This window comes from Python bivittatus, unplaced genomic scaffold, assembly GCF_059951505.1.
Source record: "Python bivittatus isolate LINGU-HERP-01145 unplaced genomic scaffold, Pbiv_v1 ctg000330_np1212, whole genome shotgun sequence".
In the NCBI taxonomy this organism is placed as follows: domain Eukaryota; kingdom Metazoa; phylum Chordata; class Lepidosauria; order Squamata; family Pythonidae; genus Python; species Python bivittatus.
Window position 1 is genome coordinate 24,861,356 of NW_028277058.1, and position 20,206 is coordinate 24,881,561.

The window sequence follows — 20,206 nt, forward strand, 5'->3', positions numbered from 1 at the left end:
ACATATAAAACATATAAAGAACCAGTGTTGACAGTGTTGACCAAATCATGCACTTCGGCTTAAAGCATCAAACTTATAAGACCAAGCAGTTGTGCCACTTTCTCTTCAGATTCTTCCTGTTTTGAAAGTAACACATTATTCTTTCCATGCTTCTTCTTTATAAGTAAATATTCTGTATATTGAAAAAATGTCCCATGAGGTGATTTTAAAGTACCAATAAAAATAAATGGCAATGAAACACCTTACACAAAAGATATTATAACACAAGTAGCTCAGAGTCTTCTCACACTTTTTTTTTTTTGCAAATAGGTAAAAATCTGTAAGTCAGGAAAACCTTCATTTCAGCCCCCACCTTAACTTTCAAGCAGTTTTTCTCATTCTGGGACAGACTGAACTACTGAAGCTTTTTTAGAGCATTCAGCCCACTCTGAAAAGTTACATGGTCAGCAAGCTCTGAAAAGAGGAGCGGGCAAGTAATTAATTACTTCTGGCAAATGGAAGCATAGTAGACTTCTTTTCAGTGCTGCCATAGTGCTATCTGAAACAACAGTTATGTGGCTTATATTATTCTTTAAAGCCTTAAAACAATACAAGTAATACAAATGGTTGCACCAATGCCATAATTAATATTTCTTGTTTTTTTAAGAAAAGGATAGGTTATACAAATAAAAAGAAAGGGAAGACCACTGTCCTGTTTAGTCTGATAGTACATTTGCAAATCTGCCTTAGAAAATATCCTTTAATGAGAAAATGTGATTAACTCCATCTTCAAGATAGAAATAATATATCCATGCTCAAAGTGATTTGGTTTCACCTCATTCCAGCTTCAGTAAAGCATGGGTCCCTTATACAGTATGAAACTCAGTGGGTAACATTTCTTTCTTCACAATCTGGCTGATCAAGGTTTATAGCTAGGTCAGCCTGACATCACTTGATTTAGAACAGCATTAACTCAAGTTAACCCAGAAAACATCCCAAAGCAGTTGTAGTCCAGTTAAGGGAATGTACTGCCTGACAAATTCCTTATGTAGATGTTGCAGTGATCTGTCACTATGTTTGTACATAACAATTATTTCTCCTTCACAGAGTGTTGACAGTTCAAACTTGTCTCTAATTGTTCAAAATAAGAAGTGCTTCGATAATGACATCGTTTGTTCAAAAGATGTGTTGCTAACTATTGGAGACTCTGAGATTTTTTTCAGTGAGTCCCTAGACCTACAGGTAAGTTTAATTTCCCCTTTTTAAAGTTATTCACTGAATCCCAATTGAGTATTAAAATGTTGCTTAGTTTACACCAACCATATACTGTATACAACATGATGTGAAGAGAATTATAAGATAATCAGTAGATGCTAGATTGGGGAAGGCTGGCCTAAGCAAGCATAATATAATATAAAACACATGTTCTTTTATAACAATAAAAAGTATTATCTTCTGATTTCTTTTCTTCAAAGTCTTCTATACAATCCCCATTATACTTGGTATCACAGAACCTCTCTGCTGCCAAATTCTCTTCTCCTTCCATTTAATAAGGAACCACTGGGTTTCTTGGAGAAGAATGGCAGCTTCATCAGACAACACAAAATTAAAGTTAATTAAACAGAAAGAAAGCTTTAAAAACGGCAGTGGTGTAGGTTAGGAGAAATGTTAAGGTTTTTCTTCCAGGTTCCTGTGATTTGAGTTTCAACAAAGAACTAAGCTTTAATATTTTGGTGATAGGAAAAACAGCATTTTTTCCCCAGAATTCTCCAGTTATATGAAAAAAGTCAATCCTATGAAAATTCTTCATAATCAGCAGCCATTAAAAGTTCACCCAAACTAAGAATTGATAGATTAGGAATCTAGTTTAACCTAAACTTTTGATGTGGTAATTTTATTGTATCAATTTAAGATGCTAAAGATTTCATTTCACTATGCTCTCATGTGTTCCAACTATTGATCTGTAGTTTTCAATAGATCCCCTTTCTTCAAACCATGATGCAAATAATTGTTTCAGGTATAGCCAAGAGCTTGCATACCTGTTATGAAAGTAGCAGGTCATCTGTATGATGTATCACGGAAATCTTCTGAAACTTCTTTCAATTTATATTACTTCACTCTGGGGTCTGAGACTGGGTTGGGTCACTTCCTTTGAAAGGTGAAAACCTTAATGAACATTAGTAATTGATTATTATTTAGACTGTGGTCATGGAATGTTTAACATGTTATAATCAGGCTGGATTGCTAATAAATGTTTGCTATAGGAAAAGAATGTCAAAAAAAAAAAGTACAGTAACTGTGAGGGTAGAAATAAAGAGAGAAAAGGCTTTACAGATTTCCTTGGGTTGAGAGCTATGTGTGGGTCTTATAGAATATGTTGACAGATTGATGTAGATAGGACAAAGAGCAAATTGGGTATGGGGAAAGCAGAAAGAGGGTGTGCAAAAATATACTTTATTCTTAATCTAATTATACATTAATCATCAATGTTGTGAGTTAATTTCCCACGTATACCAAGTGCAAAGCTGTTCATTTAAAAACAAGTAAAGAATGTTGGAGGCCTGGCTTGCTAACAATATATGCAAAAGATCTTAGAATAGCTGATTGCAAATGAATGTGAATCAGCAGTGCAATAAGGTTGTAAAAAGGCACAGTTTTAGATGTCATCATTGGAAATATAGTTCCAAATCACTGGAAGGAATACAGAAATGTTACTCTGCATTGTTTAGACCCCACCTTGTGTCCAGTTATGGGCACTATACTTGAAAAATAATTCAAAACTAGGACAGGTTCAGAGAAGTTTAAACATTTAAAAACAAAGTGAAATGAAGACAGATTGAAGGAGTGAGCTGTGTTTAGCCTTGAGAAGAGAAGACTGAGGAGGAAAATGATTGCAAACTTTAAATATTTGGAAGGATATCATAGAGAAGTTTAAGAATTGTTCCCAGTTGTTCCCAGTTGCAGGACAAAGAATAATAGAATTAAGCTATAGATAGGAAGATTTCTACTGAATGTTAAAAAGAAAAAGAAAAAAGCTTATATATTACATGTGACTGAAGCAGCATCATTAGTACCTGACAGGTATCTATTTATTTATAGAGGATGCTAAACAGACATGGAGACAGATCCAAGTACCAAGTATGGAAAGCTGGATATTATGTAGCAATACATTTTCCAGAGCAAGAGTTCACAGTACTCTGGGACAGGAAGACAACAATGCATATCAAAGTCGGACCTCGATGGAAGGTGAATCAGTATGAAGCTAAGTCACTGTAATGATAGGAAACAGGAGGACTATTCTACAAACATGCCAATTTATTCTTGAGTGATGCTTGATATAAATAACACACATTTATAATATTTTGCAAAGTATCTTTTGTAATATGGCCAAGTGCTCCACGAACAATACATTCTTTTTGGTCTAATACACCGTAGGTTCCAAAAGTTCCTCACCTTGTCAGAAATGAATACAGAAATGTGGTTTCAAGAAAACGTAGGCTTTACATTCTTATTCTCTTAGACTAAAATAATCTTCTCTATTGTGCCTGGAATAGCTGCATATTCATGGCCCATAGTGTTATATTGATCATATTATCCTAAGATGAGAGAGGAAAAAACTAATCACAAGCTGGGAAGGAGATATTTTCCCCCCCATAATGAAAACAGTTGCAAATATTTCCTACAAAACACGGTCCTTTTACTGACACATGTGTTATCATAGGCATCTGGTACAAACTATGATGGTGCCATGGACCTCATGGTGTCACCTGCTCGCCCTTGTCTTCCCCAGAGATGCCACATTTTCTGACCTAAGAAGTAGAATGAGAATTCCTTCTGATTTAATTTCACTTACACCCCTTGTGATGCTTGCAGAAATGTTTTCACTGCTAAAGCTATGTGATATTTTGTCAGTTCTTTGCTGTTAGGTTTTTAAAAACTCTGGAAACTGCCTTATGTTGAGACAGCCCTTTGATCCAACTAGGATTGCTAACACTGACTGGCACCAGTTTTTCAGGTTTCTGGCAAGAATTGTCTGGCCCTCTCTGGAGATGTTTCCAGTGATTAAAGGAGTTATTAAATTAATAAACATTTGCACTAAGCCCAGCTAGACTGCGGGATGGGGGAGGTAGATAAGATTAAGGGGATAAAGCTTATATCACCAGTAAGCACATGCTGTGAAAGTGGAGAAACAGTCAACAAAAAAAAGATAACATTAAAACAGTTATAGAAAAGGTTACATTTTTCTAAATGCTAGTCTAAATTGTGTCTGTTTTGTGGGTACTAAATCTACTTTAATACCTAAATTAACATTAATCAGATTTTTTTAAAAAATGAGTGCATTGTTTGTTAGCTTCATACATCTTGATTGTCCTAGGTAAAATATGTTTAGGAAAAATGTTTATGCTTTTACTTTTAGGGTAAATTAGCAGGTTTATGTGGGAATTTTGACAAATTTACTTCAAATGATCTGACTACATCGAATAACATGGAGGTAAAAAATGCTCAAATTTTTGGAGAGAGTTGGGCAATAGGACAGGTAAGCATAACATCTCCATTTATTTTACTTTGATTTAAATAATTGCAAGCACAAGAACTTGTGGAAATATAATTACTTTTAAGGCAGCCACTGATAGCTCATTGTTATGACAGCCAGTGGATGTGGTATTAGTAGTAATAGTGTATACTTACTACTGGTACTTCTTTCCCACACTTTCCCCTACCCCCCAAATTCCCCTTATTCTGCACATTCTCTTTCTAACTTGTCTCAGTGTTTCTTGATTAGGCAACTGAAGTAAAGAAGATGGGGATATTTTATGGCACCCTTCTTTAAATATGTTTGAATACAACTATCGTTTCCATCTCATCCTGGCTGGAAATTGTGTGGGTTGTAATTCAGAACATCTGGAAGGTTTCTCTTTTTTGGGAGAAATTTGTTCTAAGTGAAGCCTCATTTCATAACTACACAACAAAGACTATCACAAAACCATAAGAGCTGTTAAAAGGATATTTGTGGCTTCATGCTAACTGAAGAATAATGATATTTACCATTCTGTGGGCCAAACACCGTATGAGGGAAAATCTTTAACATTTAAGTTCTCAGTTGGATTTTCCTGCTAGAATGAATGTAACATCTCCTATTTAGCTGAAGCAAAATTGTTTCTAAAAATAGTAAGTGTATCTTCTCCATGACATTCTGCTATATAAAAGTGCAGTAACCTTGTCCTACCTTGTACTGACCTATCATGTTACAAATATGGTTTTGACTTATTTTTTGCTCTTAAGTAGATTTCTCCTGTTTGCTGTAAATTTTATTGTGATATCTGATATTTACTTCAAGCAAAACAATTTCCTATATGAATGATAGAAATCAATGTACTGTACATACAGTATATACTTTATAAAATCTGAAAAACACAATGTATATCTTATACATAATTGCCTTGAAACAGCAATCTTCAGACAGCTGCAGCACTAACATTTTCCCCTTATGCCTCCTCACTATTAATTCTTTCCTTAATTATATTTTGCATATTTTTCAGGAGTCAGTATAATGTTGATTCTTTATTTGAACTTATGAACAATGTAAATGTATCAGAGCAGCAAATATTAACCAAAGGTTATTAGAAGAACAAAGCTCTATTTACAATTTACAATTGATTGTTCTGGAAACAATAATGGTGTGTGATAAAGAAAACATTTAATTCAGTGCCAAAAATCATAGGAATACATGCTTGTTTTAAAAGCAAAACAGTAAACAAATATTCTTCCCAGTTATATGTTTTCATTTGGAAGGACAACATGAAGCTAACTTAGTAAAAGAAATATACATTCAGTTTTTTAAAGACTTTTGAGTTTTTAATAGATATTTCTAATGGATAATAATAATAATAATAATAATAATAATAATAATAATAATAGCCATGCTTTATTTCTCTTTCATTAGTGTGCAAGCCCAAATGAGACCATCAAACCATGTGAAGTTCATCAGAACAAGTTCCCATATGCCAAAAAAGAATGTTCAGTTTTATACAGTGATGTTTTTGCTTCTTGCCGCAATGTGGTAAGTGGATATTTCTTACATTTTCTAAAACTGCTCAAGACAGCTTGTAGTTCATAACTTAATAGAGAATTTCTCCTCCTCCTGAGAGCTCTTTGCACCAAAGTCAAATTCCTTGTATGTCTAATCATACTTGGCCAATAAAGTATCCTATCCTATCCTATCCTATCCTATCCTATCCTATCCTATCCTATCCTATCCTATCCTATCCTATCCTATCCTATCCTATCCTATCCTATCCCTCCTCCTCCTTCTTAATGTGTCTTTTGAACTTTCTAATAACATGCTGATACATTTTTGCAGATGTCTGTACGTAAGACATATACCATATGTTTGGTGGGGTGGTTAAGGCATCAGGCTATAAACTGGGAGACTGTGAGTTCTAGGCTTGCCTAGGCACAAAGCCAGCTGGGTGACCTTGGGCCAGTCACATTCTCTCAGCCCTAGGAAGGAGGCAGTGGCAAGCCACTTCTGAAAAAACCTTGCGAAGAAAACTGTAGGGACTTGTCCAGGCAGTCTCCGAGAACTGGACATGATTGAACAGATTAAAAAAAAAAAAAACCAACATACAGTATACATGTTATATGAGATTACATTATAGTAATTTTAAATAACTCATGTTTCCTGATGGATTTTAGATCTTTATGTTTCCCATACTATTCACCATGTGTTATTTTTCTCTGTATTTTCCAGATTGATGTCACATCATTTGTGAAAAACTGCCACACAGATACATGCAACTGTAATCTTGGTGGAGACTGTGAATGTCTGTGTAGTAGTATTGCAGCTTATGCTCATAAATGTTGCCAGCAGGGAGCAGTAATTCACTGGCGATCTCCTTCTCTCTGCCGTATGTATGCTTTTTGTTATTTTCCTAAGTATAATCCCTATAAATAATGCAGATTATTTCACACAGTGTTGCTTCTTTTCAATTAAATCATAGCAGTTCAGTGTGCTAGAACATATACATAGAGGGTGACAGCAGAAACTATAGTATAGAAATATTTTTAATCTATATTTTAATAATTGGTCTTTATGTTAATTAGTACAGGTTTTACAACTGAATCATCCTATTTCCCAGACTCTGCTCCCTCTCTCCCTTCCAAATCAAATGTAAATGAAGATAGGGCCATGCTAATATCTTCAACATCACATGGACCATTTAGTTACTCCTCCAGCCATCTATCCATACAGATGTAGGTATTCAGGCAAGGGAGCCTTCCTGTTTATAAATTGTATCCATGGAGCCCCCCACATGAGCTAGAAACATAATAATGTACAGTACAAGCATCTATCTGCTAATATATATTTTTTTATTCCTCACTTTTTAAAAGGACCCCCCACCCCCAGCACTGGCTAATGAATATGCATGAAAATATAAATGAATATGAATTTATTTTTTTATTCTACAGTACAGAAAAGGCTAATCATAGGTATGTGTGTAACAATAAAATTAGGTCCTCATAAATAGTAGCTCTATGTTGATATATTTTCTTTTACTAATAATGAAACTGGGTGAATATTTAGCTCAGTAAAGGGCTTAATTAGAAGATGTAAAAGTAGCTTTTTTGTGAATTCTAGTTTGTTGTATATTGTTGTCATGAATCACAAATTCTGTTACTGTTGTTCACTATAAATATTACTATATTGTTCTTTTTTTTTTTCAGCTTATGACTGTGATTATTACAATCAAGGTATGTATTTTTTCTGGGTATTAAAGAAAATAATACTAGGTACATATACATGTATCCAAGGCACTTATCCTTTTTATTGAATAAGTAGGTTACATTTGAAAATTATTCCAAGTTGTAAAAATAAAACATGGTCATAATGCCATGTGGGAATTACAAGCACCATTTAATGCAAATATTTGAGTATTAATGCAAATAAATTAGCGCCCTAATTGAATTTCCATTTTACCTTTGATTTATTTTATTTACAAAAAGCATGCCTCAACAGCATGAAAGTTTCTGTTCTTTCAAATGGCTGGTTATTCTTCCTCGGTGACTGGTTTTTCTATTGCTAATTAACATTGGCATTTTCCTACTTCCAGAACTTGGGGAAGGGCCTTATATTTTGGCCAATTATGGCCAGAATGATACTGTTATAGGAATCAACATCAACAGCAAAAGGGTGTTTCCCTTATCTAGAAACAATCTCCAAGGAAATGTCTATTATAATTTTATGCTAACACCTGGACTTTACAAAGATAAAATTTTAGGTGAGTATTTACTTATGATTATAAGTGTAAGATTTGGTGGGGGGCAGGTCCCAGCGGCGCCGAAAGTGTGAGCTCGTGCGCCGGCGGGACCGTCCCTCACCTGTGAGTGTCTGGTTGTGAATGAGGATGACTGATTGGATGGAGTGACCTTTACCCCGGATTAGGGACTCCAGGGGTCCGGGTTTGGAGGTACCTGGGCCCAGAACCTCTGGGGACTATGTGGGGGGCCACACTATTAAGGTGGTGATGGGTAGGGGATGATATTGCAGGAGCTGGAGGGTGGGCCATCTTCAGGGAAGATGCCCCCAGTGTGTGTTACTGGCGGTGTGTTCCGGCCCTCCTTGCTCATTCCCAGGCCCTGGTCAACAGATTCATAGGGGCCCTGGCCTTCAGCTGCTGCTGCTTAATGCCAGGTTGGTTAAAAACAAGGTCCCTGTCAGGCCTAGCCCAAGGAACTCCAAGAGACAATGCAAATTCAGTTCAGCTATGTTTATTAGCTACAACCTCTAGCAAGAATCTTCCCAGACTGAAACCCCAGCTCCCAAGTCAGCCAGCCACAACAGTGTGAATTCCTCAGGGAGGTGCCAGTCTCATCCTCTTGTAGCTCCCATGCTCCTCTGGCGAGCTAACACAATGTTTATTCCCTGAGCGTGGCCTTCATAATTCCATTCCATCACACATATAGACTACCGCAATGCGCTGTACATGGGGCTACCCTTGAAGAGTATCTGGAAGCTACAGCTGGTCCAGAATGCAACCTCACAGGCTATTTTTGGAGCCCCAAGAAGGGTCCATGTAACACCATTGCTCCGTGAGCTGCATTGGGTACCGGTCTGCTTCCAGGTCCTATTCAAGATGTTGGTTATCACCTTTAAAGCCCTACATGGCATGGGACCAAGTTACCTAAGGGACCGCCTCTTCCCCATGACTTTAACCTGTCCCACCCGATCACACAGAGAGGGCATGCTTCAGACCCCCTCAGTAAAAGAGCTCCGATTAGCGGGGTCCAGAAGGCAGGCCTTCTCTTCTGTAGCCCCTGCCCTTTGGGATATCTTGCTCCCGGAGGTGAGATTGGCCCCCTCACTCCTGGCCTTCCAGAGGGATTTGAAGACCTGGCTCTGCCACTTGGCCTGGGGTGGGGAGGGAAGACATCAAGCGTGGGGATGGTTAGCCCCTTAGAGGCCTGTCATCTGCAGCTCGGGAAACCATCAGCCTCTTGGACTTTTTCTTTTCTTGGTAATGCTTTGTATAGTTTTTATGTTTTCTGTAATTTTATATATATTTATTGTTTTAATGGATCATGTGAGCCGCCCAGAGTCCCCCATTAGGGGAAGATGGGTGGAGATAAATCAAATAAATAAATAAATAAATAAATAAATCTATCTGATTATAATTCAGTTCTAGGTTTTAGAAGTGCAAAAGGTTTAACTTTTCTGCATTAGACTGTATCTTTTAAACGCACTTTCTAAATTGGATTAAATGTTGTAATAGACATGATAAGAAAAGTTTTGATGGTGACAAGAGACTTTTTTCTATTTCCACCAACAGTTAAAGAAATAAAAAGGTAGGTGTTAAACTTATACAGAGCAATTCTGTCACCAAGATACACTGCCTGAGCATTGAGAAATTGAAAGAGACCTTCCTACTGCTAGGGAGGTGCTCCCCTGGCAGCCTGGTTCACCTGTTTTCTTTCCAGCAATAGCCAGTACTGTATAAATCCTGACAGCAAAGTATTTTGGAAACAGATCACAATTTTGGATATTATGGCTGTGGAGTCCTTGTACTCTGTGAAGGGTCCCGGAATTTGTCCCTTCAGCTACACCAGTAAATACCCTCCCTCCCTATTTATGGGTGGTTTAATTTTTTTTTTTAAATTAGAGGAATTTAAAGAAAATAAAAACCTATCAGTTGGGAAAGAAATATACTTACTGGCATGAGCCTTGTCAGGTATTTGGAAGTGGAACACATTATGTTGCTCATCCCTTCCCTAATCCTAATGAGGACTGATCTGTTGGGAATTAGCTTGTTATTCTACGTTTTGTATCATTCATTGCTATGAATTTCATTTTTTCCATCAGCTTCATCTCTGATTTCACTTGAGTGTGCGGAAAGGCCAAACAACTTTCTTTATGTCCACAACGACAACAGCATTTTCTTAGCACAGTGGGATGCAAGTTTGTCATTTCGTAGAAGAGCAACTTTTATCCATCACCAAGGACTTTGGATCTCTGGTTATAGTGCATTTGAACTGCACAGCAAAAAAGGTTTCTTCATTACACTTAGCACTTCAGCAGTGAAAATATCGAAGTTTGATGACACTGAAGAATTCAAAAGCTTAAGTAGCTTCAGTATCGAGGGTGAGTTATGCATCATGGTGTGTGGGAGACACCGCCAATAAACTTTACCAAATCATAGTTACAGTCCTTACTTTGAAATTACCCATATAGAAACTCTTTTGGGAATAAAGAGATTTATTCAGTGGACTTTGGGTGAATCTTTATAGGATTGTATCTTTTATTTATAGGATTAAGTAGCTTTTATTTGGAAGGACAATGTATGTTTCATCATAAATACTTACTGCATGGCCTACATTCCTCAGGGCATCTACAATATGTGATTTCAGAAAAGACACACAATTCTAGAAGTTTGCACAGTGCATATATAGCACTATATTTGTTTGGGGGGGGGGGCAGAAAGAGAAGTATTTTTCAGTAGGGAAATGGCCTGAGGGAAATTTTTAGAGTAAATTCCTCCATATCATTTCTGCCAGCTTCAGCTATGGGTTATAGAGAGAAATACATCCATTTACAAAATAATAATTTTTAAAATTTCTTAGAACTCCATGCAGCAATACCTTACAGGAGGATGTGTGAATGGAGATATGAACCTTGTACAAGTCCTTGTGTTAAAACATGCAATGATCCTGAAGGAACAGCATGCAAATTTCTTCCACCGTGAGTAAAAGGAATATTTATCGTAATAATATTATTTTCTCAACTGGAGATGTGTACAAATAACATTACGTTGACTTTTTGTTTTTTTATTACTTTAGTTTAGAAGTTCTACAGAGTGAATAATTCTCCCATTCAAGTATTTTAAGTTCTGGATAATGCACACATGCAAAATAATTGCTTGTATTCTATTTTTCTTGAATCTTTTATTGTAGGGTTGAAGGTTGCTTACCGTACTGTCCAAAAGATATGATCCTAGATGAAGTCACACTTAAATGTGTTTATCCAGAAGATTGTAAGTGTCCTTTATATGATGTTCTTGCATTGCCAAAAAAAAATATTTATTTATTTACTTATTTGGGGGGGTTGCCCATGGAAATTGGGAGACTCTCAGTGGATTACAATCATAATAATAACAACAACAACAAATCCAGGGTACAATTACAGTTATAACTATAATAAAAAAAATGTAGTCCCCCTAAATTAAACAACAGATAAAATAATTAACCAAACAACCAAAAAGCATTGGAAATTGATGGTGGCATCTATTAAATGAAAGCCTAACAAGTAGGACTTGATTGGATTTCATGGTGCAGAAGTTTTGTAATATTGGTGCTATCCCAGAGGTACAACATTTGTGAGGCTCCATCCTGCTAATCTGACAGAAATGGGGGGCTATGAATAGATTGTCCTGGGAGATTTGCATTTGGAGGGTTGAAAGTAAGTATAGGCAACAGTCCTGGAATATACTGGTTACCCACAATAGCAGTCAATAGTTTTGGCTTCATTTCATAACATTGTTATTCTGTTAAGATTGTAAAAGGTATGCCATTATTTTAATATTTTAGGAAGCAAATTATATAATAATAGTGAACACAGATCTTCAAATATAACTTCTGCAGTAGCCAATGGGAAAGATATCAGACGCTCAGGGAAACATTGATGTCTGCAAATGCTTAAAATATTTTCTTAGAAAACTGTATCCTGAGACCAATTTAGGCTGAGCAAAGGAAGTGAGTGTATAATGGTGAAGGCGGGAATGGAAATTCAAAAGGAAAGGAAATAGAGTAGATACATTGTACATGAAAATTAGCTTTGATTTCTGCATTTAGCATTGAAACAGTGACACCAGTATGAGATTACATTTCTCACTTTCCATGTTCCTTTTCAAAATTATGGAATAAAACTTTTTTTTTCAGGCATCCCTGTGAAACCAACAGAACCTTTATTTGGAACCAAGCCATTTAGAACAAGCCCTACAATGCTAAGTTCCCAGATAAAGAATACATCAGAAACATTTTCTCAAATGCCTCCTATATTAGATATTGAAGAGACTGAACCAACATATATTAACTTAACCACCAACATGACAACTGAACCAACAGCAGCCAAAGATGCTTATTCAGCAATGGTATCTCATTCAAGCATGCATTTACCTGATTTGTTACCAGGTTCAGAACTCTTTTCTGAAGACAGCTACAACACAACAATCCCACCTGTGCTGCTTACATCTCTATCTCCAACAGCTTTCCCAATTACTTATGAAGCTCCAGTGGTTAGTGTAAAAACAATATCCTATAGTAAAACTCCTATTTTCTTTTCACCACCTACCCCTGCAACGATTGCTGTACCATCAGTGACTGCTTTTCCTTTAATAAGTAAGTCAACTACACCACTAGAGGTTGCAGCTCCTTCTATGGTGGTAGCTAGAACTCTTCCAACTTCCACAATACTGACAGATTCACTCTTAACACAAACATTTGCTGTAACTTCAGGAACTAGTTCTTATCTGTCTACACTTACAACAACTATGCCTCGAACTCCTGCATTTACTTCTAGATTTACTTCATTTGCCTCAAGTCCACTTTATAGTATTTCAGTTTCAGGTTCAGTGACCATTCAACCAGATTTGAAATTGATAAATAAAACATTAATGCCTGCATCTGTATCATCACAAAAAGCATTTCTGACACCTTCTGAACATATTACTTCCTTAACCACAAAACATTTTTCTACTGTTGCTGATCTAATTAGTAAAACAACAACTTCAGTTGTGACCCAAAATCCTATAACAATAAAATCTTTTAGTCCCAAAATAACACAGAGAACATCAACATTAATACCTCCTCCAATTACATCTCAAAGGCTCAAAGGAACAGGGGAAGTGACACTTATTTCAAAGAGTTTTCATTTGAGGCCTTCCACAGGTTCTCTTCTAGCAGTTCCTCAGATTTCCAAATCATCTGAGGCAAGTACTGTTTCAGCAGAAAGTAAGCATGTGTTGCGTGCAGATTCATCTCCAATTCCAACTGATTTTATAACTTTGTCAGAGTCTGCTGGTACCAAGGTGACAAGTAGCATTCCAGTATTGCCTATTAAGATTTCACAGGATGAAGCACAAATAACTTATGAACCATTTGGTTCATATCCAGAATCAAAAATTGCATCAACAGTTAAAAGTGTTGATACTTTCACTACTTCAGTTCAGTTTCCAGAAACCTCTCTTAAAATGTTGACAACAAGAGCTTCTACTCCTCAGATTTCTGTTACAGCATCCCATTCTGGAAGTTTATCAGCAGTTCCCACCACTTCTGCTGTGGTACCAACTAGCACTGATATACAAATGCCTGTTATATCAGTAAGTGACCATTTGACCTCAACAAGTTCAAGTTCTTATCCTTCAGCTATTCCTTTGCTAACTTTAACTACAAATACTTCCACTATACACACTACATCTTCAGTTCCTTTGACTGCTTTTGATATATCAACCATATCTTTGGGAACAAGAAGGCCTTCTTTGACTTCTTCAGTGGATAGGAGAACTTTATCTTCATTAACAAGTGCATCCATCTCTCAGTATGAAGAACCAGCAATGGAATCAGCTTTGACTCTGGGCATACTTTGGAATATTACATCAACCCCACAAGATATTACTGAAAAGTACTCCATCAGCCCCTCAGAAAGTTGGCTAGTTTCCTCTACTGGCACAATAGCTCCTCACAAAACTGCTGAAGTTACTGAATTTCCCCCTATAAGTTTTGATTTTCACACAACTACTTCAGTCCCTGTTCCTGCTGTCTTCCAAGAACCCACGTATTTTCCAAATGTTACTTTCTTTACACCTAAACCATGCAAAGAAGCTCTACGAACTATGCCCTTAGAAATGGATAAAGTACCTATTTCAGGTTGGGTAGAAACAGGAATAACCCAGGCTTCCAAATTTCAAAATGCAACAAGCACTTTGTATGCTTTAGGAAGTAATAAAACTTCAGAAGGAAACATCACAAAATATGCAAGGACTGAAAAGCCATCTCTAGCATTTGTTCAGAAGACTGTGTCTGCTGGTGAAAACAGCACAGCTTCAGTAAAACCAGTTTCTCTCTCTGAGGGGACAGACATAACATTATCTGATTGGTCTAGGATTCCACCCACAGAATCAATTAGACCTTACTACAGTGTGACTAAACCAGAGGAAGTAAGTATCATTAGCTCACAGAATTTCACCATGGCAGATTCATCACATGTCACTGCAAAACTTTTGGAAACCCAAACCACAAAGGCTGAAGTTGAAATAATGACAGCAGAGAGTGAAGAACGTGCTTCATCTGGCACAATAATACATACGCTTGTATCTGTGACATCCTCAGAATGCACGGTAAAGATAGTTTTGTTTTGTTTTGTTTTTCCTTTTCCTTTTTATGTTTTAATATCTCAAGTGATACATGCTGTATTGGAGAGTTTTCCAGTTTTTTCAGGCCATGGAACCTGTTAGTTAAAAAAACAAACAAACTGGAACCCCTGATTAAAAGGAGTGGGGCTTCTGAATTTCAGATGACAAGCCCCACTTTTTCCACTGATCCTAAGTGACTAAGCGGCGGGGGGGGGCTTCTCTACGAGGACTAAGAGGAAAAAACCCCTCTTTTTGCAAGGAACTTAATGTCCCCCCCTTAGTCCCTTACAGACAGTTTGAAAAACTCTGATCTGTGGAATCTGTCAAATGATACAGTATCCATGTTAGCTTTATTCTGATAGAAGGAACAAATTAGTCAGCCAGGATCCCTGATAGGGAGGAATCAGTTTCCATGTGAGTGGTTTTCTAGTTTAATTGATGTGAACTGGACCTAAATGGTTAATTTATGAAAAGATTCTATGTATCATTTTCTAGGCTATGGAATAAGGAATCTTCCAATAAGAATATAAGTATCCATTAACCTAAGATAAAACAATTTATGTTCTATGCCACAATTTTTTTGATACAAAATATGCTACATTATTTTTTACTTATTTTTATGTTTCAATATCTAAAATTCTTGAAACTTTCCTATTTCCCAGTGCTACATTGATAAATCTAATCTTTAATTCCACAGAAGACTTAAACTGGTATAGAATTTATATTTATTTTCCATGTAAGTTGTTTCATTAGTGAGCTGTTCATAAATATAACCAGCAATCTACACTATTGAGTGTGTGCTTCCTCTGAGAATGTTTTTGTGTGTGCGCCTTGGAGTCAGTCCAAGTTGCTTTCTTGGCAACATTTTTCAGAAGTAGTTTATCCTTGCCATCCTCCTAGGAGTGAGTGAGTGAGTGAGAGACTGACCCAAATTAACCAGTTGTCTTTGTGCCTAAGGCTGGACTAGATCTCAGTTTCCTGGTTTCCAGCCCAGTGCCTTTAACCACTACACTAAACTGGCTCTCCAAATGTATTTGCATATTTATTTATTTATTTGTCAAATTTATATCACCGCCCAACTCCCCCACAAGGAGGGACTCTGGGCGGTTCACAACCAAAACCAATAAAAACGTAAATTATACAGCATAAAATACAATTATTAAATTGTAATCATACAATGTTTCAGTGGTAAATGCATCCCTTATGGTTATTACAGCAGGCTGGAAGTAGCATCACCGTGCCTTGGAATGACCCAACTCATAGCTGGGAATTGCACCGCTCTGACTGCTGTAGGATGAGCTAGCAGGATCCCTTAATAGCACATTTACTTATAACTATTATGACTGATAAAATTAGTGTTATTATAATTATGCATCACATGCCAACCAAAAGGATCATATGTGTGGTAATCCAAAAGATCTATATTTTGTTTAATAAATCTACCCATGAACCTACATATTTCTGAGGTTTTATGGCAACTGTTTATAAAAATATTTATGATGCCATTATGTCTAATGACTCAATTTATTTTCCCCATCACGGAGTAGCCAAGATACCTTGATCCTATAGACAAATGTAGTCAGTACGTGTGCATAAACATGGAATGGATGCTGTACAATCTTTCAAGGAACTGCCATAAGAATGTGGAGAAACCTGACTGTGGTTTTCGAGGGATGCCAGTTCAGATCAACAGCGACAGCTGCTGTCCTGAATGGGAATGTCCTTGTAAGTCTTTGCATTATATTAGATTATATATGAAACAGAGAAACCTAAACTTGCATTTTAAATTACAGGAAAATGCTGCCATGGAAATCACAGAATGCCAAATAATTTGTACCCTATTTTAGCTGTTTGCATCATTTTTATTCCTCATTTATTGAAATTTATTCATTTCAGTATTGTACAAACAACTGGCTTGATATATCCTTGCCTGACACATGCATTTCTCATTAAGAGAATAAGATTTGAAGGTCTGAGTTGAAATAACAAGCTATCTGATAATGGCTGCTATATGCCCAGAATGATAAATCAGCTTTTTGACTTACCAGCATTCTGGTGTTTGCTGGTTTATCTTGCCACCAATTATAACTAAGTCAGACAATTCTCTGGTGACTGTTGTGTCTGATGAACCAGCAATATCCCTCTGAATGAACCCGAATCTCAGATAATTATTTGTTACTAACTCAGGTAAGATCCAACAAAAACTAGCCATAATTCTTGCTTTGTACAATACCATAAAAAGAATATATACAGTACTTCCATCTTACAAGAAATATTCTGTATTGCACAGGTATCATTTTACATACTTTATAAAGAAAGTACCCTGTTTATGATTACAATATATTGCAAACTGATTTTGGTATATACCCTACTGAAATCACAGAGTACTTCTAAGTAAACATGGACAGGAGTGTAACTGTATGATTTCTTAAGCAATTATTTTTATTATTACTAAATTCAGTGTAATTGTAATTGATTCAATGCATAATTACAGACTGAAAAAGGCCTGAAATCTTAATGGGATCTCATTAACTGTCATTTTTTCCTTAGGTCAGTGTTCTATCCTCTCTGAACTAAGTATCATTACATTTGATGGAAATAATGTAGCATTATATAAAGTAGCGTCCTATATTTTAGTCAAGTTACCCACAGAAATTATTGTGGCTCATATTGAAAAATGCCCCACCAATCAGGTAGGAACCCTATGTAGTACCTTGCAATAATTAACATTTTATATTATAAAAACTAAGGATAGAATCAAAACTTTTTCAGTGCTTTGACCTTTTTTTTGTATTTCTATATTTGTAAATGTATTTCCTATAATAAATATAAAAAAGTGTGTTTCACTTTTGTATTATACCTGAACTATATTGTTAATGATTCTTGATGATTCCACCATGAATAGAATAGGACTAATGCAAATTACATATTTTGCATCATTTGTGTGAAGGAACCATGATACATGTGATATCACTCCTCTCCTCAAGATACACATGAGGGGACTCAGTAATAATATTTACTACAGGGCTGGGATGATGTTGTTTTTATGTGACAACAAATCTAACTCATTTTTAAAACTATTTTTCAGAGTGCAAATTCAATAAGAAAACTAGTGAGTATTTTTCAAGTACAGTTGTTAATACCTCTAGCATTATTTAGGCGTTAGTAATCTGCTAATTGTTTTAGTTTCAGAACACTTTGTTCTTTCTTTTCAAGGTTCCAGCAGGAAGTGCTTCGGGTCTTTGTTTTAAGAAACTTAACGTAACAATACCACCTTTTGCGATTCTTATTAACCGCTTAGCAAGAAAGGTGAGTTAAGCTTTTGGGGAACTGTAGAATGCCACTGCCAAAATGTGATTACTTAGGCAATCCAGTGGCTCTACAGGCATAAACTAACTGGCTTTAATAAATAAAAGGCTACTAATAATGGAAAGCTTAACAGCTGTGATTATCTTTCTATCTATAATGTATCAGCTATCAACTACAAATATTAAAATAATTTACATTAAACTGCCTGACTAAAAAGATATATCTTAATTACTCTTCTAAATGCAGAGGAGCAGACAAATTACTCTGAGGAAGTATATTCTATAGTTTGGAAGTGGTCCAGGGAACAGGCTAAAGATCTTAATATCGGGACAAGTTCATAACAAGAGAGGCAGTCCTTTAGATAATCAACCCCTAAAATGTTTAGGACTTTAATAGATTATACCAACACTTAAATTTGTGCCCAGAAAATAACCTGGCAACTGGTTTCCATTTTTCAGCCTTATATATTATGTTATGAATATTACTTACATTTGTCATGATTTTTAAAAACTAGAGTAACACCTAATCAAAAAATACTCCCCAAGCCAACATGTCATCTTCAATATTTGCTTTTCAAGGAATAAAATTGAGTAGGAGAATCAATTCACATATCTTCAAATTTGTCCTTAATTATGTTTTCTTGTTCCTCTGTTGTGGCCTTAATCCCATTCATCTATTCTCTAAATTGTTATTACTATTGGAGAAAAAATAATACAGTCACAATAAGGTTTATAGGCAAATGAGGAATCACTAAGGATGTCTTCTATTTCTATTCCTCAACCAAAAATAATGCTTCATTGTCTTTTGCTCTTGTTATGTTTCATTCATAACAGTTGCTAAAAAACGCAAGGCATAGTCTGGGTTTTGTGTTCAAGCCATAGTTATGGTTATCAGAAACATCTCAATACTATAGGCAGTTTTGGGATAGAATTAAACAACTACATATTTGTTGTTTAAACTTAACTATAAGGCCTTGCCTTATTTGCTAAGTATCATTCATTTTTGAAAATAGAAAACTTAGAAAATAGTATATATTCAGATTTAAATGTTGTGAGAACATTTGTAGTTTATTTTTCTAGAGAGAATTCTGCTACCTACAATTTTCAAAAGCATGGTTTTGGAATGATTTTGTTCATACCTGCAATTTTTCTGGATCATTTTAGGTAATTATAAATTCTGTGATCCAACCTTTGCCTTTCTTGAAAGATGGCATATGTATTCAGGACACTGGAGCAATGTATGTAATCAATACACCAGCTGGAATCAACATTAAATGGGCTCATGTTACAGGCATTATAGACATCCAGTATGGCTTTAACTCTAATATATCTATGAAGACAGAAGGGCTTTGTGGTAAGAACATGCATAATTTCTATACTTTGTTATCCTTACTTTGATCTTTTAGATTTATAAGCCTAAATTTGCTCTCTAATGTCCTCTTATCTGAGATCTTACTGCTCTCTTCTCCCTTCCTTCCATGGCTGCCATTTATCCTATGTAAAATTATCACAGTAAATTGTTCTTATTCAGCATAAATATCCACTGCTGAAGTTAACAGAAAAGATAATGAGGAATTTGATTATGATTCTCTATACTTTTTTTCAATTTATTCCCTGTTCTATGCAAATGTTCTGAGTTTTGATTAATTGAGTCTGAAATGTGTGCTATATGGTTCAGATTTTATGTTTTCGCCCCCAAAATGTATTAGTCTAACACTGCTAGTAATAATTAGAAATTTTGAACATAGTTATGATAAATCATAATGCATGAAATGCTTAAAGAGAACTTTTATGAGAATTAAGTCTTCACTATTCAGTATGGTCTGCTACTCTTTAAACAGTAAAAGATGGACAGATGGGTGCAAAAATCATCTATGACAAAGTCAACTAAAAACAAATTAAGTGCAATGTATTTAGTTGATCTTATGGAAAGTGTATGGAGAATCTTAAGCTTCCTGAACTTAAACTTAACAATTCCTGTAATTCAGACTTTCTAGTGTTGAATGTACAAATATTTGA

At 35.8% G+C, this 20,206-nt stretch overlaps 1 protein-coding gene across 1 annotated transcript in view; it reads left to right on the plus strand.

Annotated features, from left to right (window-relative positions):
* OTOGL (otogelin like) overlaps positions 1-20,206 on the plus strand; it is a 90,345-nt gene that overhangs the window by 46,902 nt on the left and 23,237 nt on the right. The window contains exons 25-40 of the mRNA XM_088141505.1: positions 1,087-1,221; positions 3,079-3,225; positions 4,397-4,516; positions 5,924-6,040; positions 6,731-6,887; positions 7,705-7,731; positions 8,091-8,258; positions 10,337-10,615; positions 11,095-11,212; positions 11,425-11,504; positions 12,409-14,864; positions 16,427-16,604; positions 17,430-17,572; positions 17,968-17,991; positions 18,096-18,188; positions 19,352-19,541. Coding sequence (XP_087997631.1) covers positions 1,087-1,221; positions 3,079-3,225; positions 4,397-4,516; positions 5,924-6,040; positions 6,731-6,887; positions 7,705-7,731; positions 8,091-8,258; positions 10,337-10,615; positions 11,095-11,212; positions 11,425-11,504; positions 12,409-14,864; positions 16,427-16,604; positions 17,430-17,572; positions 17,968-17,991; positions 18,096-18,188; positions 19,352-19,541 — 4,432 coding nt within the window. The remainder of the gene's footprint in view (positions 1-1,086; positions 1,222-3,078; positions 3,226-4,396; positions 4,517-5,923; positions 6,041-6,730; positions 6,888-7,704; positions 7,732-8,090; positions 8,259-10,336; positions 10,616-11,094; positions 11,213-11,424; positions 11,505-12,408; positions 14,865-16,426; positions 16,605-17,429; positions 17,573-17,967; positions 17,992-18,095; positions 18,189-19,351; positions 19,542-20,206) is intronic.